The 26,822-nt window shown below is 44.5% G+C and overlaps 1 protein-coding gene across 17 annotated transcripts in view; it reads left to right on the top strand.

Annotated features, from left to right (window-relative positions):
* The window catches only part of SVIL (supervillin), a 214,635-nt gene that overhangs the window by 154,935 nt on the left and 32,878 nt on the right, over nucleotides 1-26,822 (top strand). For 14 of the 17 annotated variants that reach the window (XM_072955385.1, XM_072955382.1, XM_072955387.1 and 11 more), the window contains 9 exons: nucleotides 559-593; nucleotides 1,173-1,234; nucleotides 1,536-1,675; nucleotides 4,990-5,233; nucleotides 5,667-6,243; nucleotides 7,054-7,276; nucleotides 15,862-15,988; nucleotides 19,684-19,731; nucleotides 26,116-26,263. In XM_072955385.1, coding sequence (XP_072811486.1) covers nucleotides 559-593; nucleotides 1,173-1,234; nucleotides 1,536-1,675; nucleotides 4,990-5,233; nucleotides 5,667-6,243; nucleotides 7,054-7,276; nucleotides 15,862-15,988; nucleotides 19,684-19,731; nucleotides 26,116-26,263 — 1,604 coding nt within the window. The remainder of the gene's footprint in view (nucleotides 1-558; nucleotides 594-1,172; nucleotides 1,235-1,535; nucleotides 1,676-4,989; nucleotides 5,234-5,666; nucleotides 6,244-7,053; nucleotides 7,277-15,861; nucleotides 15,989-19,683; nucleotides 19,732-26,115; nucleotides 26,264-26,822) is intronic. The other 3 variants (XM_072955381.1, XM_072955396.1, XM_072955380.1) reach the window with 2 other exon arrangements.

Below are 26,822 nucleotides of genomic sequence, written 5' to 3'. Positions count from 1 at the left end.
TATAAGGGCTATTTATTTGGCTTCTATAAATGTATTTTTAAAGAATCATGACCCTGACGACAGTCGCAGCATACAGCTTTAAATTGCATTCGGATGATGAGAAGTGAGAAATGTTGCTCATTGAATGTTTTTAAATTTTTATGCCCTTGTTAAACTAGACTCCAAATTGACTGTCCACCAGATCTTACAGTGAAAAGAACTAAGAAGTTTTATGTTTATTTTATAAATGCCTGCCTGCGTGTTGTGTTTTTATCTTACTATATGCTAGTGTACAGACATGAAAGGGTTTGTCTCAAAAATTATCGGTCGTCTTTAATCAGTCGTCCTCGGTCCTGGTGTGTCTCCACGAGGTGAGCACTTTGCTGGGCTGTGTGCACACGTACCCCACGGTGTCGATAATAGCTGTCCACGTGTGTTCACAACAGAATTGCTACCAGGAAGATACTCTTTCAGCGAGTTTAATTGCATTTTTATTTTTACTTTTAATTGGGTGCTTTCCTTGGATTGTCCACTCCCACCAGCTAATTGTTGTTATTTCTCTCCTGATATCTTTGCTAGGTCTACTTCGCATCCAGAAATGGCACCTGCCGACGGTAAGCAGCTCTTCCCCCTTTTCTTCTTGACTGTCTCACCCAGGTTAGATTTAGGTAATAAGATTTTTGCTTTCAGAGAGAATGAGATTATGGAATGTATCCCTTTCTTTTCTGCAGGTTTTCTTCCTGTGAAAATAATACTTTGCTGAGATTTTCACACGTGCTTTCCCTTGTTTTTGAGAGAGAGCGCCATGAGGGGAACCATATTAAAATAACTGATTTGAATCAAAGAAGCAGGTTTTTCTTGTTACTTTCCTGTGACTAACAGTAAAGAAGAGATATTCCTTCTGTAAAATCTATTCTTATTTCCACCGTATCTATTCTTAAGTTGGATACTCCCGTAGAAGATGACTGTCTGGACGAGAGCTCTGTTTGGTTAACTGCGGTGGAAATGGGGACCTTGTCACTGAGCAGAGGAGTGAGCTCCCCGACCAAGGGGGGAATATTGCCTGTTGTATGTAGTTTTCAGTATATCTGTTCTTACATTCAGAGGATTTACAGGCCAGCCTTGGGAAACTTTTCAGAGACATTCCCTCCATTTTCTCACGAGGTTCAGTTTTCATTTGTGTCTTTTTACAGATGAAGAAAAGGTCGATGAGCGAGCCAGGCTGAGCGTTGCCGCGAAGAGGCTGCTTTTCAGGGTAAGCTGCGCTGTTAAGTGTGAGTGTAAATGCCGTCACCCTCCTGCGGGAGGCCCCACGGCCAGCCTGCCTCCCGCACCGGGCCCTGGGCCCACCTCTTGCTGGCTCTCTCCTCCTGTGTGGCCGGCATGCCCACCGGCCACCCACCAGCCACCCAGCATGTGTGTGCGCTGCTGATGGTGGCGCTGCCTCTCAGGTGTGTCCCTCCCAGAGGTCCTGCGGGTAACAAGGTAGTGACATTCTGCTGCCCCAGTTCGCTCTCCTCCAGTTCATAAGGATTCCACAACATTTCCGATCTTAGGAAATGGAAAAATCATTTGATGAGAAGAACGTTCCGAAGCGACGCCCCAGGAATGCGGCCGTGGAGCAGAGGCTGCGGCGTCTGCAGGACAGATCCCACACCCAGCCGGTCACCACCGAGGAGGTGGTCATTGCAGCCACGTAAGTCCCCCTGGGGGCCTCTGGGCCTTGGCTGTAAGGTCTTCTTTTTAAAGACTGAAAGACTTTTAAATTAAAATGAGGCGATTGATCAGAAGATGGTTCGGTTAGAAGCCACAGAGTAGCAGGTGTTTAGGGGTTCTCCTTGCTTGGTGTCTCTGAACTTTGTAATTATGACCTATTGTATCTCCTAGAAAAGCACGAAGAGGAATTTTGTTCAATTTTTTTGCCTCTGCACTTTTTTTTCTCTCTTGACAATGGAAAATTTAAAACAAGAGTAGACAGTTGAATATAATGAGCCCGCATGTCACCACCCCATTTCAGCAGCCAACAACTTGACCCATCTTGCTCAACTTCTGTCCCCTGCTCCACTTTGCATTTCCTGCTGCGGTATTCTCAGGCAAACCCCAGATATGATTTCATCCATAAATATTTTAGGACATATCTCAAAAAGCAAAGAGGGTTCTCTTGATTTGTTTCTAAATAACCACCATGATTTTTTAAAAATTAATGGGAAGTTTGATAACTTTCCAAACTGTGGGAAGTTCTTTTTTTTTTAAATGGGGGTACTGGGTGTTGAACCCAGAACCTCGTGCATGCTAAGCACATGGTCTACCACTGAGCTATCCCCTCCCCCACCCCAGGAAGTTGGTTTTGAGCAGTGTGTTTCAATGTGTTCAGAATGAATTTCCCAAAAGCAATTCATTCAGAGATCACTGCTTCCATTGGAGGAAAACTTTTATTAGTTTTTTTTTAATGTATTTGTGCCTCCCTGGACACACACGTGCACACACATACCCTTCCTGAAAAAATGAAGTTCATCTCATTCAAGGCATCCACATCCCAAAAGGACTTTGTGTCACAGCCCACACCTGGGAACCTGCTGTTAGGCCAGTGGCCTCCCCTTCCCTCACATCTTTGTGTATTTGTTGATAAGTACATCTTGTTTTCATTAGGTACTCTTAGCAAGTCAGGTTTGTTGTTTTTTGGGTTTTTTTTTTTAATATTTGGGTGGCTGTTGTGAAATAAGAAGCAACCACCCCTGGGAGCAAAACAGTAAATATAAGCAAAAGTGTTCCCCTGGTCAGACTCACTGAATGTGCTTTGTCGTGCTTATATAGTATATGAGGACCCTGAATCTTTATAAAAATAGCTCAGAACAACCTTCTAAAACACAGGCGTAATCTACTACTTTACTGGTGGTTAAAATTTCCTTTTTTTTTTTAAGCTTGGAGGGGTGTGTGTGTGTGTGTGTTTTAACCAAGACACTTATTCGAAATATTCTAAATCCTTTCCAAGCTCAAAAAACCTATCCTTTTCCATTTCCTTTGGGTGCCCTCTGTCTCTTATTTTCTACATTTTTAATTGCTTTTCAAGTTCTTTTGTGAATTTTCCAAAGTAATTAGCCAATGATTTTGTTACAATGCTTTTTGATTTCATGTGTCTGAATTGAAAACTGTGCTTTCCTTAATGCTTCTTTTCTTCTCTCTCCTTATGAATGTTCCATCTTTGGCAATTGCTTTTAAAGTGAACCTCTCCCTGCTCCGTGCTCTGTGGCCACCCGCCCCGTAAAGGCAAGACTTCCTAGTGTCACTGTAGCTAAGAGCCCCGTGCAGCCCGCCAGGTACTGGACTGAAGTCGCTGCGTGCCGCGCTGAGCGCAGGTGCACAGCAGCAGATATGTCTCACGATCCTGAGTGCCTGTCACTTGTCTGACAAGCAGGTCTGCAGTGAGTCCCTCCGGGGACTGTGCAGCACTGGTCCCAGTGCAAGACACAGGGGCCTTCACGCAGGGCTGCGTGCGACAGCATTCCGCCCACCTGCTTCCATCGTGTCTTGGAACTCGGATCACACTAACACACTCACCCATTGGTTCGGTTTCTGTTTTTCATAATCATTGTCATCCCTAAAAACTTTCATCCTTCATCTTAAATACTAGCACTTGATTAACCAAAAAATAGGGTGTTAATTTGAATGTTGAAATTCTGATAACACTCAGTTTTTTTTAACAGTTGTAAACGTAAATACTTGTTAAAAACAAACCTGTTTCTAAGGGATCGAGACACAATGCTGTTATTTAGGGGGATTGGGACAATAACAATTTATAATGTCTGAATTTGGATGTTTTACTATTAGACTTTAATGTGGTGTTTAAAAATTATGTCCTTAAGGCATGTAAATATTCCCTCTATTTTACTGTTATGGGCCAAAGCACAGAGGCTAAAAATAAGATTAAGAGAAGTAAAATGACAGTGCAGAAATAAAGCTGGCATCGCCCAGAAGCCGAGCTGTCTTTGGAGAAGCGAGTCACCACCACACCTAGTTCTAGCTCAGGAAAGGTCCAGGACTCAGGCTGGCATTACTGCCATCCTCACTGCACCCCAGAACACTGGCACTGCTCCTTTGTCTGGGGCAAGCCGTGGAGTGCTGATTAATTGGAGTCAGGGCAGAATATACTTTTCACTGGGTTGGAGACTCAGATTTGCTAGTAGCAGAAGGTACCGTGTCTTAGACCCGCCAAGCTCCGCAGGGACTGGGTAACTAGAACCTTCTCCTCTACCTGGAAGTTGGAAGGATTTATCAGTGCCCAGTGGCTCCTTCCTGACATTTTCAAGTTATCAGGAATTTCAGATTTAAGTATCTTTTAGGAAATAGGTAGAAACCCCTGAGAGAGAATTTTTACAATTAAAGCATTTGTGTTGGAGATAAAGTTGTTGATAGAATGACTGCATTGTTTCTTAATTATTTAAACTGGAATAAACTATAATGGGAAAGAAGTTTTTAAAAAGGAATATAGACATATGCATATATATATATATGACCAAATCACTATGCTGTACACCTGAAACTAACACAACATTGTAAATTAACTCTACTTCAGTTAAAAAGGGTAATAAAAATAAAAGAAAACGTAAGGACCACCTTCTGAACCACACACTGAGATGTCTAAATACACCATCAGAAACAGCCGAGGGCTCCTATTTGAGCCTTTATTTATTGTTAATACTAACAATACAACTTCTCTGTAAGATAAGGTATATCCAAGCTGACTTTAATTCCTTACATAGGAAATTCAATTTTCAAAAATAATTCCGAGCAGAAGATCTGCTCTTTGTGACATGGTCAATGCGAGGGTCCCCCCCTTCTCTGCTCCATCTTGTTAATAGCTAACCAGCTGCCCACACCTGTCTTAAATAGGGGTAGGAAAATATAAGCCCCCGTTGCAATTGAGGTGACACTTTGCAGACAGTTAACACACAGGGAGCGGTGGGCTTGCGTCTCCCTCCTTGTGCGTGGGTGACCTTTCCTCCCTTTCAGGTTGCAGGCGTCTGCTCAGCAGAAGGCGTTAGCCAGAGACCAGGCAAACGAGGGCGAAGGCTGTGCTGAGCCAGGGGAACCTGATTCCTCCACTCTGAGCCTCGCGGAGAAGCTGGCCTTGTTTAACAGACTGTCCCAGCCAGTCTCCAAAGCGATCTCTACGCGGAACAGATTAGACGTGAGACAGAGGAGGATGAACGCTCGCTATCAGACCCAGCCGGTCACGCTTGGAGAGGTGGAACAGGTGGGTGCCCTGTGATCGGGCTCCAGTTGGCACGGATATGCTTAAGGGAGCACAGTGTTCGTCTGGGGTTAGTGATGTTGTGAAGGTGATCTCCCTGTAAACCGTGCAGCCTGTAGATTATTTGGTAATAAGTCATTCCTAAGGAGGATTGCCATGCCAAGAATGTTTCTCTTTTCTCACTCTCGTCATTGCTGAGATGATCTGGACTTGAGTCCATTTTGGGGCAAAAAATAGGATGCACGACCTGCTTTTCACCCAGCTGTTTTTTTTTAATGAGATGCATTACACAGCTATTTCTAGGATCTGTTTCTCACCAGGAGAAGTAGCAAAACTGCCCAAAGTGCCGTCTCTCCATCCATGTCAATCTACACACCGAGATTTACATAGGCAGTATTTTTAAATCCACTTTTTCCTTTTGAACTGTTCCTTCCAGGTACAAAGTGGGAAGCTCATTCCCTTCTCACCCCCTGTGAACACATCTGTGTCCACCATGGCATCTGCTGTCACTCCAATGTACGCAGGGAGTCTTCGGACAAAGCCATCGGTGGATGATAGCTCCAGTGCCACTGAGCATAAATTTCCGTCTTCGATAGAAAATTCAGACTCTCCAGTGAGAAGCATCTTGAAATCCCAAGCCTGGCAGCCTTCGGTAGACGGTGGTGGGAGCAAAGGACTGTTGAGAGAATTTGAAGAGATGGAAAGCAAGGGTGTCTTGACTGGTGGAGTCGTTGGGGTTACAAAGTACGAGTCCTTTGCAGAAGCAGAGCTGTCCTGCCCCACCCTTAGCGGAGTCCGGGAAGGGGACAGTCCTAAAGAAGCCATGTACACTGTTCTGAGAAAGGGAAGCCTGGAGTTCACTCACCCTCCCATTGCCCATCTTGGTGATGAAATGGAGGAATTTTCCACTGCAAGAAGCCCCATGCAAGGGAGCCCAGACTCCAAGCACAGGCAGCTCTTTGAAGAGAAGGTGGACTTAGAGGATGTCACGAAGAGGAAGTTTTCGCTGAGAGGTAACTTACCGCTGCTTCTTTGGTTTCTGCTTGATGGGCAGCAGGGGTTTGTGATGTCTTTAACTGAACTGTGAAGGCAGTTTATAATAAGTATTCAGGTTTTATTGACAGTCCAGTGCGAATCCTTCTCTCGCCAGCATTCTCTTCCCCTTGAATCTGACTCATTCAGGGACTAATCAGTGTTTCTACCATCAAAATACCTGAAGTGCTTTTGCACATCTAGATGTGGGTTTTTGATGGCTTTGGTCATATTAACTCACGTTAGAACCCTGTGAACTGCCAGCTCTGTTGGCCCCTTTTATAAACTGATGGCTCCGAAGGTCTGGGGCTGGGTAAGCACAGGGAGTAAGAACTTGAAGCCTGTGTCTGCAGTTGAGATTCTTTTACATCCCTCTTACGCAGACGAGCAAGTTGTACTGCTGGGAACTTTCATTCTCTTTCTGCATTTACATAAAATGATAGCGTGTAAGTTACAGTAGTGGCTTTTGAGTACAGCACGTTTGAAATGTCAAAGTATTGTTTTGGAGGAGTGGAGACATTCTGTCATGTAGAGTTCAGGCTGACTTCCTGTGTCCTGCCCATAGGAAGAGATCAGCGGTCATAAAACTGGGCGGAGCCACCCACTGGGAAGTTTGGTTTTCCCAGAGACTGTAGCAATGCCCCAGATTTGCAGGAATCCAGGTGGGCTGGGTAACCTGCCATGTGCCCACGGATTGAACTCCAAGTGCGGGATTGTCGGCGGCGGGGTGAATGGCTTGAAGAATGTCTGCTTGGAGAAGTAAGTGCTGACGCTGCTCCTTTCCTTCCCAGAAGCAGAGTTCGGGGAGCCCACTTCTGAGCAGACAGGCACAGCTGCTGGGAAAACCGTTGCTCAAACTGCAACCCCCGTGTCCTGGAAGCAGCCTGACCCCTCGGAACAGCTGGAGAAGCACCACAGGAGTCCGTGTGCCATGTTTGCAGCTGGAGAGATCAAAGTACCAGCAGTGGAGGGCATCCTCGACTCCCCCAGCAAAACCATGTCCATTAAAGAAAGGTAACAAATGAGCCTGGTGATTGACAAGAATTCGACTGGGGGTCAGGGGTGGGAGCAGAGCTTATATCTTAAAAGAAAAAAAAAATGAGCGAGAGAGCTGAGTAATGGGCAGAGAGATGAAGTCATGACTCCAGCTGCATAAGCCAATGTGCTGTTCACCTGGAGGAGTGCTGGGAAGCTAGGCTGTTGGAAAGTGAGCTGCGTGTACCCGGTGTCTAGTTTGGTGACACTAGTTCAAAATTCAGATGAAGAAACAAACAGAAACAGACTTCTGCTTGCTTCTGTGTGTGGTTCTGTTTTCTTTTCTTTTTTTTTTTAATTGATTGTTTTTCCTTACATAGTTTGTTTTTTGTGCTGTGGTCAAGAAATTTTTGTGAAATCCGAGGTCACTAGCTTTTCTCTTATGTTTTCTTTTACAGGTTTTATATATAAGCTTAGCTCTTACACTCAAGTCTATGATCCATTTTAAGTTAATTTTTTTTAATGGAGGTACTGGGGATGGAACCCAGGACCCCGTGTATGCTAAGGATGTGTGCTACCAGCCCCCTGTATTCTTTTTTATACTACATTCTTTGACCAGCCAGTGATGGGAGCAGGGATCTTAGTTCTTTCCCTTTCAGATACACCTGGCTTGAAATTGAATGCAGCTGCACACACGACTGCCTAGGTGAAATATGTGTGGAGGGAATGGAGATAAATTCTTATTTAGGATGTAAGTCCTTGGGATTCAAATCTAAATTTTGTTTATTTTATGAAAAGTAAAATGGATGACTTTTCTGCACTGCATTTAGAAATTTCATATCGGGTAATAGCTATGAAGGACTACATTTGAGTATTAAATAACACTGTAACCTCATTTTTCATTCAAAAAATAATGGAGGATTGAGAGGCTGTTCTTAAAGGGGACAGAGACAAAGAATCAGAGTGAAATATCTGGGGTTGTATTTTCCTTGTCAGCCTTTAGCAGAAATGTAAGTGACAGGAAGCCTGGGCGAAGACAGTTCTTGTCAGTTTCCCAGTTTGACTGGCAGAATTCTTCTCGCTTGTTCTTCATGGCTTCACTCACCTGGACCCCTCCTGAGTTACCTCCACCATTCAGGAGTTTTCTTGCACTGCCCGGCACTGACCTCTCCCGTTTTTCATCTAAGTCCATTTCCAGCTACGTAAAATGATGCATCAAACTGCGATGAAAACTCTTCATTCGGTTTTTCAAGCCAAACTTTTGAATAATATTCATAAAATATTAAATAGATGGAGACTTTTTCAACCAACAAATCAAGAAGACTATTAAAGCTTTTTTTTTCCACTTTTGCTTATTTAAAATTTATAGTACACAGTCGTACCAGACTGAGGAGGCACAGGTGCTGGAGATGAAGGGAGGGGCTAAGTAGAAGTGATGCTTGAATCAGGGAAGCTGTTTGGCCTATTCTGGCATGAAGTCCTCCTCCACGGAAACCCAGCTCAAAGAGGGCTGATCCCAGAGACCCAACTTTTTTTAAATTGAAATATAGTTGGTTTATAATACTGTGTTAGTTTCAGGTGTACAGCAGAGTGATTCATATTTTTTTCAGATTCTTTTCTATGATAGGTTATTATAAGATAATGAATATAGCTCCCTGTGCTATACAGTGAATCTTTGTTGTTTATTTGATATACAGTGGTGTGTATCTACTAATCCCAAACTCCTAATTTATCCCTCCCCTCACTTTCCCCTTTGGTAACCATAAGTTTGTTTTCTATGTCTGTGAGTCTGTTTCTGTTTTGTAAATAAGTTCATTTGTGCCACTTTTTAAGATTCCACATGTAAGTGATGACATATATTTGCCTTTCTCTGACTTGCTTCACTTAGTATGATAATCTCTAGGTCCGTCCATGTTGCTGTAAGTGCCATTATTTCATTCTTTTCATGGCTGAGTAGTATTCCATTATACATTCCATACATATATGTACATCGCATCTGCTTTATCCAGTCATCTGTCGATGGGCATTTAGGTTGCTTCGTTATCTTGGCTATTGTAAATAGTGCTGCTGTGAACATTGGGGTGTATGTATCTTTTTGAGTTAGAGTTTTCATCTTTTCTGGATATATGCCCAGAAGTGGGATTGCTGGGTCATAGAGTAGTTCTATTTTTAGTTTTTTAAGGAAACTTCATACTATTTTCCATAGTAGATGTACTAACTTACATTCCCACCTACAGCGTAGGAGGGCTCCCTTTTCTCCACATCCTCCAGAGACTCACCTGTTGACAACTGATTAGATGAGAAAGAAGAGATAGCATTTAAGGGAATCAAAGATAAATATCACTTATACACAAATTCTGATGTTTTATACATCAGAAAACATTTCTGGGATAAAATTCCAACAGAAAATACTAATTAATCCCTTTTTCTCAAAGGCTTTTAAAGAGATTCCCCATCTTTGGGTATATTCTGTCTCTCAGGCCAGAATGAATAAGTTTTGTGTCTGTCCACCATGCAGTCGTTCTTGGTTCACTTGCCTGTTTTTAGTGAATTTTAGTTTCTATCTTTCTGAAAGCAGTTTTGATCCCACTGTAAAATTCTAATTTTTTTTTAAAAACATGAGATGCTATAAAGGTACAACTTCCTAACCTGGGCTCCGTGGATTGTCTGAGGAGGTGAAGAATGGGTGTGAGTTTGCTGTGAACATCCCAGAAGGGTGTTCAAATCCGACTCTACACACGGGTCTTCTGACTGTTGGGAGACAGTGTTTCTCACAGATCCAAGGGACCCCTGACCTCAGTCTGCCCAGAACCACAGTTGTTCAGTTTATCTGTTAAACTATATGTTTAAAAAAGGATGAGGGACATTTTATTTAGCATCTGTGTTTGTAATAAATTCTGCTAAGACACAATCTGTTGCCAGGGATCTTTTCCCCCTTACTCAATAGTTCTTGTGTTTGTATTTGCTGAAATCACAAAGCTAAAAGCTACATACTTTTACAATCCATCCATAGCTTTTCCCTAAGTGGGGGAGGGCGGGCTCTGATTCCTTCCTTCTTTTAAAATAAAATCCTGAAGTTTGACTATTTCAAATAAGAATGCTCATTGCTTATTTATTTGGGCTTTGGTTTTTTGAGGAGATATATAAAATAGAACTTTAAAACCTCATTCTGATTCCTCTGACTGCCTCGTTTCACCAAAGGAGAGGTTTGACTCCCGTGAACAGAACCCACCCCAGGGGCGGGGCTTTAGCTCTTCCTCCTGGTACACGTGGCAGCGCATCCTGTGTTCAGACAAGTGTTCTAACATCTAACTTGTGTGTTCTCACCAGGAGAAACTCGTTAGAGGACAGAAATCCTAGCTGGACAGCAGTGCTAAGCAGATTCCGCTCTCCTCCAATACTGATGCTCTCAATTCACATGTTCTAGGTGTGGCTGGCTTCACATATCACTTCCGTGTTTTAGATTCTTAACAAGTAGAGACGGGACTTTATGTCAGTTTCTTTCATCATGTCTTCTGAACAGCCACCAGCTGGGATGCAATGTTGCCTTCTTGACGTCGTGCATCTGCCTCCTGCTCTGGACTTGAGTCTGTTAAGCCCTCCATGCTGAGGGTCCCCGAGGGTCCTCTACTGCCCGCAGCATTTCCCCTGTACTTCCTCACTCAGTGCTGCAGACAGCCAATATTATCCCCCTTCCATAGATAAAAACTAAGTCTTAAACAAGTGTAGCAACTGAGAAATTATAGGGAATCCTCCATACATGCCTCTTGGAGAACATGTTTGACGCTCAGGGAAACATCTGAAAGATCCTTTTCTTTTTTCCCCTTTTCTGACATCTGGAATGTCAAGTTTGAATCATAACTAGCCCAAAGTTTAGGATGCAATCTGCTTTTCCCACTGGGTTGGTAAAATCACTGTTTCCTAACTGCCTAAATGATTTAGGTTTAAATTGTCTCTTGTGGGGAGCTTCTTTGAGAAGCCTGGTAAATGAAATACTTTTTCTGTTACTTAGGGATAAAACCTCTAGAAGTATATTAAGCTTTTAGATCTCACTTCCACAGTTATTGAAACAACAGCATCTGAGCTTTCATTTTGGGGGAGAAGATTACAGAAAAAGGCAGAAGTGCCTAAGGATGTGCTTGAACTCCCAGGAATTTTGAAGAAGCCGCCATGCCTCGGCCAGCCTCTCTTCAAGGGCCAGAGTGGGATCCAGCCGTGTTCTCTGCCAGCCCCACCAACCATTCAGCCAGACTCCAGGCTCTTACTTGCAGCTGGGAGACTTCAGCCACTAGAGGGCCTTTTTCTTAATGGAGGAATTAGGGACAGAGGTGTCTTTTTCCTTTGCTGCCTCTTTTACCTGTCCTCATTTAAAAGACATTTGGTGCATTCCTCCAGCCTACAAACCAGCCAAGGCCAAGATCCAGTCAAAGTCATAATCCTAAGTGCTGTTCAGCTGTATCTGTGTGATGCCTGGGATTCTCTGAAATGAGGGGACATTTTTAAAGGAGGAAGAAAAAAATGTACTGAAACTTGGGGGAATGCAGTTTGCCTGCCCCGTATTTGGCCCAGCCCTGACTGCCGTGAGCCTGCAGAACTTGCTGTCCTCAAGCAGGGCCCCCAGATCAGTGCAGCTGAAACCACCCGCCTTGGGCCAGCAAGCCCTGTTGGAAAAGTGTGGGCTGTGGCTGGAGGGGTACCGTTTCCCCAGTGGCCTGGCAGGCACACAGTGTGGTGGCCTCGGGCCAGGCCTAGGGGTGAATAATGCCTGAGGGTGAATAACCCCTCACTGGTTCTCAGCCTCAGACTAAGCAGATGCCCAGGCAGGCTTTCAACATCAGAGCCCTGCAAATAGCACTTGGACGTGGCGGGTGTTCAAAGCGCTGACAGTCGTTTGAATTGCATAGGCAGTAATTTATATTACATGCAGGACCAGACGTTGGCTCCCCCGCCCTCTGCTGCGCAAGGCGGTCTGCAGAGAGTCAGGAGGGTCCTGAGGTTGCAGAAGAGAAGGCATTTGGAAAGATCTCCTGCCTCCTCAGCTGGTTGAACACCAAGTCAGAAATCTAAAGGGGCAGGAATAATACGTGTACATTTCAGCACGTGCTATGTTTAAGTTTTCCGTCACACTCTGCAGGCCAGGGCTGGGTCTTAATACCATCTGAGCTCAAATGAAGCATAGTTTCTTCCATACTATTTTGGTTACTCTGTTATCTTTGGAAGTTCCTGCTGAGGACCCAGCCAGCACGTCTAGAAGCAAGATTTTTGAAATGGAAGAATTCTTTGTAGGCCATCCCAGGGTGGGGGGAAGTTATTTAAAAAAAAAAATACGATGCCATTCCTAAAACATGAGGGCAAAAGTGCTCCTGGGCAGCTAACGGATAACTAATGAAATAAACCAGGACGCTGGGAGGGGGGCAGGAAGTGCCCAGGGTGGCCTCATAGCTCCCTGTCCCACTGACACACAACGTGACCGCAGTGCATGACACTGGCCTGGATGTGCACCCTGCCTTGTCTGTCTCTGGGAATAATGCTGTCCGGTTTCTTGGAGGTTGCTGTGCAGGTCAGCAGAGTACAAGGTGGACCGTAAGATGATTACAGATCCACACTCTGCCTTTTTCTAGGTCAGTTTTCCATTCCTCCAAGCAGCCACCAGGGCAGCCACGTGGTTATTTAGATGAAGGTGTCACTGCTCTAGACTTCAGGGAGCTGATTTTTGAGAATATTCTTAAAGACTGTAGCCCATTATTTTTTCATAAACCCAACTCACGAGGCTGTGTTTGATTATTAAAATTTCTCCCAAATCATTTGGAATCAAATATGATTCTAAAAAGGTAGACAGCCCAAACGAGTAACTACCAATCTAGGTCAAGGGTGAGGTAAAAGACAGAGCTGGTTCTGAAACCGGTTTGTCAGGAGAATATCAACGAGATGAACAAGTCTCCGTTCACAGGATGATGGATCGGAAGCACTTCTTCCTTTGGGTGGCCAAGCACTGGCTCGCTTACTTTTTGAAAGTCTCCTTTCTAGATGCTTCGAAAGCTCTCCTGCAGCAAACAAATACTAATTCTTTCTTTTCAGGCTCTGATTGTATTCAATTATTTTTTTCCTGTTAGAATGAAACTGACTCATTCAGAATACTTGGAGGAAAGATAAATCATGGTCCTTATATAATCTGACATTCACATGGAAACACTTAAAGGAACTTAGAATTTGTTTCCAAGTACATGAACTAGCCCTGGCAGCATGCAGAGTATTGTCAGCGTCACAGATTATAGAATTTAGGGCTGAATGAAACCAAGTGGGGTCTGTCTTAGATCTAAGATTCTGACTCTGATTTTCAGTGTGAGTTTTTCCCCCACCATCAAGCAATTCTCTGAAGACACCAGCCAGGTGTCCTACAGCTCCATCTAATTCCGGCGCTGTCTTACTTGGGGACAGCGTCAGCTCCCACAGGTTAAGGGCTCGATCCTACAGGACTGTCCCACAGTTCTTCAGATACCAGTTACAAGTCCAGGTTTGTACTTGTGCCTCTGATCTACCAACTGGCTATAGATGGCAGGTTCCAACAACTTTCTCCTTGGATTCAGTTAATTTGCAAGAGTGGCTCACAGAACTCAGAGAAATGCTTTTACTTACAATATCTCAAGTTTCCTATAAAAGCATATAAGTCAGAAACAGCCAGACAGAAGAGATAAACAGGGTGAAGTATGAGAAAGGGCTGTGAAGGTTTCATGCCCTCTCCAGGTACGCCAGTCTCCCCAAATCTCCACGAGTTCACCAGCCCAAGAACTCCCTGAACCGTGTCCTTTGGGTTTTGTTTTTTTTTAAGAGGTTCCTTTACACAGGCATGATTGAGTTTAAACACCAGTGCCCAGTGATTTGATTAATCTCCAGCTCCCTTCTCCTCCCTGGAGATCAGGGATTGGGACTGAAAGTTCCTGTTGATTCCCCTGGCATCCAGCCCCCATCCTTAGGTACTTCCAAAAGTCACCTTGTTCAGATAAGACACCTTCATCACTCTCATCATTTAGAAAATTCCAAAAGGTTTAGGAGCTCTGTGCCAGGAAAGGTGACAAAGACCAGATATATGTTTATTGTAAACCACAGTATCACAGATAAATGAGGCAGCATAATACTAGTTTTGGAGAATGGACATTTGGGTCTTATGTGCTGTCACAGAGCAGAAAAGATGGGAAGGAAAAGAAAGAGACTGGGTAAGGGGATGGGTCCAGAGTCTGAAGCCACTGTCACCCCTTGGGGAGTTATTCATACCTGACTTTCCATTATTTGAGTGAATGAACAGACAAGTGCACACTCTGATTATGTGTGAATTTGTAGATGTACATGGATTCTTAAGTGCTGCAAAGTTTGTTTTCTTATTGGCTTAGCTAAACTTTTATCGGGGACTATGATGTATTTCGTCCCATCTCCAATTCAGATGTTTGGTGGAGTCAGGATACTCGGGAGAAGGGCCCTCGGAGAACGTCTAGTTCAGTTCCCATCATGACCAATAAGAAGAGGAGACCAGGTCACCTGAGGAGAGTTAACCAGTCAAACTAGCGCTGATACATTGCTGAAAAATACACTCCTTATGGACGTGCCTTCATGAATGTTTAAAAGACCCAGCCCACCAGGATCAGCAGCCGGGGAAAGGGGTCTAAGCATTTTTTTGCCCTGATCTTTACGTTGTTTGGGCACCAGCTCCAATGAGTTCAATGATCATCCTTTTTGAGCCTTTTATCATCCCTGTGTTTGTCCAACTTAAATGCCCAGGACCTCTTCGTTCATTGTAATTAACTAAAATAGCCTCACGTCCACGAGAATAACCTTTCACAGATTATAACACCCAAGCAGCGTTCTATCAAGTCACACTATAGCTGAACTAAAACAGGTTAGGTAAAAACTTCAGTTAATTAGATTTTTTTTTGTATATAGCTTTCCCCTGGGGGAAAGCTGAAGTGATAATTTTTTTTAATGGGTTTGTAGAGAAGTTTCTGTATTAAGAAGACAGATTGGAAAGACCAAGCTCATTCAAAGGAAAAGAACAGAGCTTAGAATACAGGAATAGAAACAATCTTAAACATCAGCTTTTACCTGTAATTAAAATGATGCTATTCAGAGACCGTCAGTGTTTTATAGCTTTAAAATTCTAAACCCATTTCTGCTATGTTTTCTGCAAGTAAGTCCTATCCTGCTTTGGTAAATGTTAATTCATCAAATGACCGGAAGGGGTCACTAGAAGACATTTTTCTCTGGGAACGTTTACTTTTATCTCTTTCATGCTCTCAGCCCAAAGCCAAGGGAGGAACAGAGTTATCCTTTGGTAGAATGATGTTGCCTCTCATCTGGCAAGTCAGATTTCAGCTTTGCATTTCAACTAACTTTAAGATCTTTGGGGCCCCCTGAGAAAATACAGTCATCCATGTAATGCAACCTATGTCGTATAATGATCTGTATTACTTTTCCAGGTATACTTTCTTCACAATAAATGACATTCAGAAAGGTTAAAATTAGGCAGCTGGGGTCATTTATTAGCCAAAGGGCTCTGACTTATCTGAATTGTGGTTCTGTTACAAGCGAGAGTTGGGGCTGATCTCATCTTGGTCGGCATGCCCTCCCCGTAGGTTAGCACTGTTGAAGAAGAGTGGAGAGGAAGACTGGAGAAACAGACTGACCAGAAAGCAGGAGTATGGGAAGGCGTCGGTCACCAGCGGCCTGTGCATCCAGGAGACCGAACAGTCTTTCAGGAAGGTAATGTTGCCCCCGCTAGGACAAAGCACTGTAACCAACACCACGCTTGGGAGTGTGTGACCTCGGCAAGCATGCATGGCTGAACGACCCAGTGAAGTGTCAGCCCTCCCGTGACATTAGGGTCCCCACTTAAAGTCTGTCCCACGGCGGCTTCAGCTGATCACCAGGTGGAGCTTTGGGATGTCGCAGAACTGGGAACAGTGCCACGTGCAAAATGCCTGGGCAAGCACGTTCCTCGCTTTGGAAGTGTGCACTTTTACTTTGACTTAAAACTTTTTAAATGAAGTCTGACTTTACAATGTCATAATAACCTTGTCACGATGTTATAACAGCCTTTCTAATGAAAAACTGCAATTGACCCCTGCCCGTTTGTAAGTTGCATGTAAAATATGGGCTTAACGGTCCTCTGCCGAGATTTAAAACATGAGGACACAAGACAAGGACACCATTGTGGTCAGCGAGCACTTATTGAATAATTGAAAGCATGTTTCCCCATGAGCAGGTATGCCTTTTTTTGAGAAAGTGCAGTAAAGGATGTTACAGGTTTCGAGAAAATTAAGTAATACGTTGTTACCTCTGGCAAGCCTTTCGGATGCCATTGCTAATGTAATGATGACCAGCTTTTGACTGGTTAGTGCACACTCTCAAAGCCTACGGTGACTTTCCTGCCCCTTGACCCTGTGGCGGCAAATGCACTTGCTGGCTGGCGGTAGAGTGGACGCTAGGACACATCCTGGCCTGCTTCTAGGCTCAAAAGTCTTCAAACCAAAAGGAAAAAAAAAAATGCTCCCAACCAGGTGATCCCCTGGGCCCCTTCTAGTTCTAAAACAATTCAATAAGCATCTGTGGAAGAGAGAGGTGTGTGTGACCTCCATGCACTGAGAAACTTACATGAAAAGGGGATGTGCCCGTAGGGCTGTGAGGAGGGAGTGCAGACACTTTGTGGGTGGTACTTCTGTGCTGGCATAGGTTACATTGGAACAGCAGTTTGAATTTCTTTTTTGAGACATACATGACGTTAGAGATAAGGACTGAAGACATTTAATTCTCAGGTGTTTGTAAAGTTCTCAAATATACTTGGTTAGAAAGAGTGTATGTGTGAAATTTTGATTTCAAGAGTGAAATTCTAAAGTGAAAGAAAACTGGGTCCCTCGAATAATTTAGCCCCATTTCCCATAAACTTTATTTAAAAGGGTCTTGACATCATTGGTTCACATAACTAGCGCTTACCGCTTGGTCATTTTGAAAGATACAAAGAAACCTGCCCCAGCAGCTGGCAATCCCCTGTGGGCAGGGCAGAGTGAAAATGCGAGGCACAAAGCCAGACTGATCCTCGGGAGTGGTGGGACGGACTTACAGCGCACTCCCCGCTTAGGAGACACGGATCACCTGAGGCTGTGAGAACCGGGGGGCTCTGAGCAGCGGATAAGATCAGAACTGCCTTAACACGAGGCTGGCGTTAGGAGGCACGAGCTGGGAGAAGGTGACTGCGTTGCCCCTGGGGTGGGACCTCCATCAGCAGACGCGCAGGCCTGAGCGACGTCTCGGGCTCCTGGACGCCGCGGACTCTGTGGCAACAGTGAACTCACCCTTCCTGCTCCCACTTGGTGACCTACTTCACTTTGGCCCAAGACAGTAAGCTCTTTGAAGTTAAAATAAGCCAATCTATTTCGGCTTTTGTAGCAGGAATTGGGAAGTCGCAAGTTCTGTTGAGGTCACGTGGTTTTCACGTGGCCTCTGCTAAGCCCTTGGCTTTGTGTCTTCCCAAGGGCGGCCAGTGTATTTCAGTCACCCCTTCATTGCGCTCAGATGGGGTCAGTGAGGTGCCTTGAACCTGTTCTGCCTTAAGACAGTCCCCAGGCAGCTGAGGGGTGCTTGAGACGTGGCCAGGGCTTGCTGGGTGTCGGAATGCTGCTCTGGAGAAGGACGGGCATTCGCGACACGTGGTGCAGGCAGATCGTGGGCTGGATCACGCCAGGGGAGCAGGCTCTGGAACCTTCCGTCTTTTCCCCCGAGGGAAGGGAGCCAGACTTACAGTCAGGTCATCACTTCCTGCCCCATTTCTGACTTCATCAAAGACACATACTTGTAGTTACCCAACATTTTACAAGCTTTTGTGTATGGTAAGCGGAGGCCCAATGGTTTCAGCCTGTGAGGATGCAGAGGAGGCAGGAAATGGGGACAGGACACAACGGAAATCCCGTCCCCCATGACAGTCTGTGCTGTCCCATAAAAACTTCATGTGAGCCACGTAAGTGATTACAGACTGTCACGTAGCCACATTTTTTAAAAAATGAAAAGGATGTCTTGAAAATCTAAAACTATTTTTGTTTCATCAAAGGGTTGTCCACAAACAAAGCAAACTTTTGGTGCTCTAACTGGCATCCTATTTGGGGTCCACTAGGGTAAGAAGACATTCTTTTGGCCCACAAATAGATTTGGGGAACCAAGTGTGAGTTTTCCATTCCCCGCTAAAAAAGTCAATCATGTCTTAGCATCAGGGCCTTGCTTTCCAGAGTCACCCCCCACAGTCCGAATCGATGGTCTGGAGCGTAAGAGTGCTGGTCACTTATCTCGCCTGCTCTGTCACTTCCCACAGCAAGCAGTTTGGGTTCTTTCTCTCTGCCTGGCCATCCCTCCTCCCTTCCTCCTGTTCTTGGCTTAGTCTAGGGCAGTGCTAACCTGACTGACACATTCTTGCTTTTGTAGTGTACGTAGTTAGTTCTAAAGGTGGCACCACCAGTTGGTTTGTAGATTCGGCTGGCTCTCACCGCGGGGAATGTGTGCACTTAAGCATGGTCCGTGGACAGTTTCCTTCAGAGGAACTCATCCCGTCCCAAGAATGAGAGAAATGATACGAAACAAAATTTGAAGGAAAGGATTTGGCCGGAGACTCTTTGTTCCAACTAAATTGCAGTTATATGTATTTTCACCAAATAAGTGTTTTAAATTCCAGCCCCATTTTTAAAAATAATTTTATGTTTTCATTGCTAGTTTTTTTAGAAATCTTTTTTAACCCATTTTATTTATTTATTTTTTTTTATTAAAAAATTTTTTTAACTGAGACCCTGAGGATTCACCCCAGGACCTCGTGCGTGCTAAGCACACGCCCTGCCACTGAGCTCTCCCCACCCCGCCTCCAACCCATTTTGACTTTATTCAATATTAAGGCAGAGACAGCAACTCCCATGCCCTTCCATCAAGATAATCATCCAGTGTTTCAGACTTTTTCCAGGAAATAATAGAGTATAGAGTTTGCTGTTCCAGCCCCGAGCCTCTGTCTGAGTCCCAGGTTAGGATTTGATACCCGACTGTGGCTCAGTAGCAGTAGCCGGTCAGTGAATCAAGCTAAGACCTGTGATGTCCCAAGAACAAGTCCTTGAAACTCCTAGGGGGGTGCACTGCTGCACTCACATCCCGATTGCCTGCCGTTGTTGAAATTCCAAATCACAATTCAAGAGAATGAAGTGCATGGAAGGAACCAGGGGAAGTGGGGGTTACTCTCCAGATCAAAGAGGAGTGTCCAGCTGACCTGACGGGCTTGAGTTTCCCTGGGGGTCGTGCCGCCGGTTGTGTGGGCATGTGCATGCATCTCCTGGGACCCCGCACAGAAACTCTGACATGACTGTGTTGACGCCCTGACTCAACCCTACTCTTCCAGCCTCTGCAATGTCTCCCGTTTGTTTTAACCTTAGGAAGAAGGAGGATTTTCAGATGATAATGACATTTCTAACCTGCTTTGGGTAAGCCTGCCTCTTAACGTAGGTCTCCCCCAGATGACGCCGGAGTCATCCCTCGCCCCGTGTGGCTCTCCTTGACAGTTCCCTTTGGGGTTCCTCTCTGTCTGGTTTTCTTATTCCGAGGCGAGATGCCGCTTTATCCAGAGTGGAGAGCTATCCTGTTTCCTTAAACTTGGTTTCACTCCTATAATGAAAAAAACTTTAAAAGCTTTAAAGTAAATGTTTTCTGTTACAAAGTTAAAACTGTCCATGGAAGTCTGGGCCCCCCTCTCTGTAACTGAATAGCTTTTGTAAATTGCAGTAATCTCACCAGGAACTCAATTACTGCCCAGAACTGACTCGGGTCTATTTATGGTGCTTGTGTGGGGATTTAGTTTCACATCCCCAAAGAAATAAACAAATAGGAAGGGCTCTCTTGGAAAGAGAATTGAAATTGCAATGAGTTCGTTATCTTTCTGTTAGAGAAATCCTTGTTTTCGTCTGTCCCCCTCCCCGCCCCACTCTGATAAATCTCCTCTTTCCACCTCTAATCCTCTTGCTTTGCTCTGTAGGAACCTGTCTATGCTTCTACTTATTCTCCTGCTCTTCCTGCCGCCCATAAACACCTGTCTTTTGTATCTATTAATCAGGTGAGGAAACGCTTATGCACATTGAGCCTCATTGCAATTTCCCAGCAGCAAGGAGGAGCTTGTTTCGTTTGGGGAAAGGAGCTCCTTTGCTGCATTTCTGTGTGTGTGCGCGCGCACGCGCGCGTGTGTGAAGGTAATCACTTCACATGTTTAGGGTCAGTCACCCACATCGCGTCCTTGGCTCAGACCTCTAGGTAGACCCGATGGTGTTAATTAGTCTCATATTCATGAAAATGGTTGAAGACGGAAGTTCCCCCCTTTGATCTCCAAGCTTTACATCCTAAGTTGAGTCAGGAGCCCAAGAAGAACCCCGGGGTATTCCTTGCACCAGCTCAGTAACCGTAGTATCTTGGGTACCTGGATGAAGTCGGAGGATGTGGTGGAGGCGTGGAAGTGGGGGTGTGGAAGGAGGAAGAGGCAGTTCTGGCGTGAGCTGACGGCACTGGCAAGGTTGACACGAGAAACCTCAGCCCTCCTTACCCTCCTCTGTCCTCGCTGCACCCCGTCGCAACCCCACCCGAGAGGAGAGACCTGGCCTGGGCTGAGTAATTCTGTTGGTGCATAATAATACACGATGATTGTTTAAAGCTAAAAAATATCAGGGACCGTTTTGTGTTCCCCTTGGAATGTCCCTGGAGTCCAAACAGCTATAAAACATGGCTGCATTCACTTTATCACGAGCCCCAGGTTCTCCTCTTCCTCTGTCTGTGGGACCTGGTCAGTCCCTTCCCTCTTAGGACCTCTGGGACCATGACTCCAACTGTACCATTCCTTTAGGACTAGTGCTAACAGTGCAGGTGTTTGAGTGAGAGGCACATGGTGTCAGATGTGGAATCCACAGACTGCAGCCAGGGGGAGGGGTCTGGTGTGGGTCCTCCTGGCTTCATCTTGCTTCTTCACAAATGGAAACTGCCCGTGTCCTCTCTCTAAGGTGGCCTTTTCCCTCACTCTCCTTGGCCCCTTTCCTCTGACATTACACAGGTCTGTGAGCCCAGCCCCACATCGCTAGCTGGTGTTCACCCCCAAAAAGAGGCTGAAATCTGCAGCAAACCTGCTGCTCCATTGTTAAGGGAGGGGGAAATGAGTTGCTGCTTCTAAATAAACCAATATTACACTTTAAAAGAAAAAGTATATGATTGAAGTCTTTAAATGTAAGTTATATTATGTATACGTATATACGTATAAAGTACATATATTTGTGTATGGACTTTATTTTTTTGAGCAGTTTTAGGTTCACAGGGAAATTGAGCAGAAAGAGCAGAGATTTCCCACATCCCTCCTGTCTCCACCTCCCACACACACTGCCCTCCAGCCTCCCCCAGCAGGAGGTACATTTGTTACAGCTGACACGTCATTACCCCTCGATGTCCACAGTTCATATTCGGGTTCACGCTTGGTGTTGTGCATTCCCTGGACTTTGACAAATGTATATTGACATGTGTCCATCATCATAGTATCATACAGAGTGGTCTCCCTGTCCTGAAAATCCTCTGTGCTCTGCCTGTTCATTCCTCCCTCCCTCCCAGTCTTTGGCAACCACTGGTCTTTTTACTGTCTCCATAGTTTTGTCTTTTCCAGAGTGTCATGTAGTTGGAATCATACAGTATATAGACTTTTCAGAGTGGCTTCTTTCACTTAGTAATATGCACCGAAGGTTCCTCCATGTCTTTTCATGGCTTGATAGCTCATTTCTTTTTACTCCTGAATAATATTCCTTGTCTGGATGGACCAGTTTATTTATCCGTTTGCTTACTGAAGGTCATCTTGGTTGCCTCCAAGCTTTGGCAATTATGAATAAAGCTGCTATAAGCATCCATTGCAGGTTTTTGTATGGACGTCAGTTTTCAACTCATTTGGGTGTCAAGGGGCATGACTGCAGGATCACATGCTAAGAGTATGTTTAATCTTGTACGAAACTGACAAGTTGTCTTCCAAAGTGGCTGGACCGTTTTGCATTCCCACAATAATTCCTGGTGATAAATGAGAGTTCCTATTGCTCCACATCCTCGTCAGCACTTGGTGTTGTCAATGCTTTGGATTTGGGCTCCTCTGATAGGTATGTACAGAATCTTGTTGTTGTTTTAATTTGCATTTTCCTGATGACATATGATGTTGAACATCTTTCCATTTGCTATCTGCATATCTTCTTTGGTGGGGGTGTCTGTTCAGATCTTTTGCCCATTCCTTAATTGGTTGTGTGTTTTCTTCTTGTTGAGTTTTAGGAGTTCTTTGTGTATTTTAGATAGCAGTTCTTTACTAGATTATGTCTTTTGCAACTATTTTCTCTCAGTCTGTGGCTTGTCTTCTCATCCTCTTGACAGTGTGTTTCACAGAGCAAAAGGTGTTCATTTCAATGAATTCCAGCAAGTCAGTTACTTGTTTCATGGCTCATACCTTTAGTGTTGTATCTAAAAAGTCATCACTGAACCCAGGGTCGTCTAGATTTTTTTCCATATGATCATCTGCAAATTTTACAGCTTGCATTTTACATTTAGGTCTAGGAGCCATTTTGAGTTAATTTTGTGAAGGGTATAAAGTCTCTGTCCAGATTTTTTTTTTTTTTGGCATGGAGATGTCCAGTCATTTCAGCACCATTTGTTGAAAAGACACCCCCCCCACTGTATTGCCTTTGCTTCTTTCAAAGATCAGTTGAGCGTATTTGTGTGGGTATTTGTGGGCTCTCTGTCCTATTGATCTGCTTTCTCACTAGTACGACACTGTCATGATGGTAGTGGTACTTTTTTAAGTAGCTTTATAAGAAGTCTTAAAGTTGAGGAGTGTCAGTCTTCTGATATTTTTCTTCCCCATCAGTGTTGTGCTCACTAATCTGGGTTTTCGTCTGCCATATAAACTTGAGAGTCCATTCATCAATATCCACAAAATAACTTGCTGGAATTTTGATTAGAATCGCACCAAATCTGTAGATCAAGTTGGAAAGAACTGACATCTTGACAAGATTGCGTCTTCCAATCCATGAACATGATCTGTCTCTTCATATATTTTTAAATGTAAAGGAAAATGACATTTACCAGAGGCAATCTATGTTTTATCACTTCAAAATGAAAATGGCCTAAAAATCCTTTATCTTTACCTGTGGACACTTTCCCCAGTTGAGTGGTTTATACACCAGTGCTGTGGCACTAGCTTATCGGGTCCCCGGACACTCCTTTCCTCCAACAGTCGTGGTATCGATATTGAACAATATCGCAGAGGGGCACAGAGAGGGAAGTGGAGCATTTAAAGGACACAAGCTCTGTCTAAATGGGCGATCTGTCTCTTTCCAGGCTTCAACACACATTTTCTTTCTCCTTGCGTGCCTCAGGGCTGTCTCAGAATCAGCTTTCCCTTCGTTCCCTTCCTTTCATCTTAGTTTCTGTAAATGGTGGTCATTTTGAGGTCTAAGCCTAGTTGAGGTCTTTTTCCATGTTTTGTTCAGGCTGCTTGAGGCTAAGGGCGCTGATGACGGACTGCAGTCACTTAAGGAGACGCCAAAGCTAAATTTCTTTTAACGATGCACGGAATTCGAAATGATGACAGCATTTTTGAAAACTGAAAAGTTCTGATTTGTCATTGGACCTTATTTCTGTTACTTAGCATTATGATTTCTTCCTGTCATATGGTTTAACTAGGGGTGAATAAGGGGAAAATGTAAAAGCCGTAAAAGCCTATAAAGCTCTCCAGTTGTAGAAGAATTTTACCCTGAAGTCTGCACTATCAGGAGTCCCTAGTAGTCCTGCTCTCTCTTCTCTCTCCTCCTGTGCCAGATGCTTAGTGAGATTCGCACTGTGATCACTCAGGTGTACAGAGACAAACCCGTCAGTAACAGTATGGTAGACGGAAAACATTCTTGCAGGTTAATCGTTTGCACAGTTTCTCGCTGGGTCCTATCCAGTCTTTGCCCATCCCTAAGACTCATCTTTCTTCCCAGCTGTTCACTGCCTTTCTCTCTCTCTCTGTCTCTCTTTCTTGTCCTGCCCCCTGCCCCCACCATCTCTGCATTACGTTCATGGTATCTGTCTTTGAAATAGTAAAGGATTGATGGGGTAGGACTTCTAGTCAACCATATTCTGCCCCAGCTCCCTTACTGTTCTGGTTAACCCCAAATATCATCAGCTAAACCTGAAAAATGGTACAGTGCTTACTATGTATTGTGTCCCTCTCTTAATGAGGAAAGAAAAACTTAGAAAGGAGAAGCCAGATAAAACAATAGTGAAGTGTTTTAAGCTAGGAAAAAAAAAACCTACAGGGCAAAGATGTCCATCTTCCCTGTTTTCACAGTTTGACTTTGAAAATTGAATAGCAACTTGTAATACATTTTATTAACTTCTAAAATGAACAAGTAAACTGTTCCTTACCGCATTACAGAGCCACTTAAAGTCAGACAGGCGGAATGGGGGGGGGCTCTAAACGAACCCTACTAAGTAGCAAAGTTGAGGTGAAACTGCTGAAGTACCAAAAACTTGTATGTTGAATATTCTCATTTAGAGGTGGGGGAAAGAGTGCTCCTTCACCTAGATCTGGAAATCTGCCGGAACCTTTAAGCCCTGGAACAGCTGTCACCCCGTGGCTCACATCCATCACATTCTCCCAGGAACTACAGGAGAGTCGGGGCACCTTGGGGATGGTTGAACTGTTGATTCGGGGACACAATTTTTCTGAGTCATTAACCTCCCACCTCCCACCACACCCAGGACCTTGGAGCCACATTGCTGAGTTCACCATAGAACTGGTGAGATTTGGATCTTTCTGAAAGGAAACTTCCTTGGCACTTTATATGTTGTTTTGAAATACTGTGAGCCAAGCACCATATTGATTTTATTAAAACTCACTCCTGAAACTTCATTTTCAAAAGAAAACTTACCCTCTTTTTTGACTTTTGGTGAGGTCTTCCTGGCAAGTCAACCTCGTAGTTTATAACAGTTACAAACTATGAGGTTTATACTTGGAATTAGGGTCATCTCACCAGTCATGGGTGGGAAGGTTAAGGAAAAGGGCTTTTTCTTTTTTTCTTTTTTTTCTGGATAATTTTTTATTTTGATAAAATTTAAAACTTACAGAAAACTTGCCATAATAGACAGAACAGGACACTCCCATACACCCTTTACCAGACCCCCCACCCCTCCCCCACCCCCTTTTCCCTCACCTGCCACCCCCACTGCCAGCTTCCCACTTTACCCTTCTCTCCCAGATAGATAGATGGATGGATGGACAGACAGACCGACTAAGTAGCGTATAAGCAATAGAAATCTATTTCTCACAGTTCCAGAGGGTGGGAAGTCCAAGATCAAGGTGCTGGCAGGTTCAGAGATTCTTTTTCTCCGCTGTTGAGGGTGGCTGCGGAGGCTGAGGACCTGTCAGCCGGCAGCCTACTTGTCTCCATCCTGGGTTCCCTCCTGCTCACAGTCGGGGGCGGTGGTAGCGGCTGATGGTTGGTGTCTGCAGCATCCTGTGTTTACTGATATGTAGGTGATATTTTTCATTCACATTACAAAGTATCATTCTGGTGTTCCAGGGCTCCAAACAAATAAGGGGGGAAAAAAAGCAAAGTTTTCACCTGAAGTTCCAGTGTTGTGGGTGGGGATTGCTATTTTGAGCTAAAAGAAAGGAAACCAAACACGTTTCGGAGAGAACAGCTGTGGCCATTTGGGGACAATGTAGGAGCCGTCCCGCCTGCTGTTCAGCTCCTGAGATGCTCCAAGCTAAAGTTCATCTCTGTCATTCCCTCTCCTGTTTTCTCCTCGGGGCGCTCCGTACACAGCGGGTCACAGAGAGTCGAGAGAGTCAGATGACCATTGAAGAGAGGAAGCACCTCATCACCGTGAGAGAGGATGCCTGGAAGGCGAGGGGCAAAGGAGCAGCCAACGACTCCACGCAGTTCACCGTGGCTGGCAGGATGGTGAAGCGAGGTCAGAGCGCACGTGTGTGTTCATACTCCATTGCCTAGAGAAGGGAGGGTGGCATGTGATTGCTCAATTTTTAAAAAATCAAGCCATGGTCTTTTTTAGTTTTACGCACCTGAAGTTGTGCAGACATCTTCTGGGCAGTGTTGGTGAGGTCTTCCTCCTGCAGACCTCTTTCTGGGACAGCGTCGTTGTCAATGTCAGACGTGTAATTCAATGAGTCGCATTTCAAAAGTTAGCCATTTGGAAATTGAGCCCTGGTTTCCAAAGCAATTGTGGATCTGCTAACAAATCTTGATCCTTCCCTGTAGTTGATTTTAAGTTATTTCCATTTTCTTGCCATCTGGTGATTGGTTCACCCAAATAAGCCTTTTCTCAATGCAGAAGGTGTTTCTGTCTTCTCTCTTTAAGGAAAACTCCCAGGTCTCTTTCCATCGAGCCCGAGTTCTCTGGCTTATGAAGCCCTACTTCCAGCGACGTTCTAATAGATCTAAAAGATGTATCCACTTCCAGGGAAGCGAGATTTCTCTGCAGATGGTCGGATGCAGCTGAGCTCTTGGAACTG

This window comes from Vicugna pacos, chromosome 35, assembly GCF_048564905.1.
Source record: "Vicugna pacos chromosome 35, VicPac4, whole genome shotgun sequence".
Lineage (NCBI taxonomy): Eukaryota > Metazoa > Chordata > Mammalia > Artiodactyla > Camelidae > Vicugna > Vicugna pacos.
This window is presented reverse-complemented; position numbering and strand designations above follow the sequence as displayed.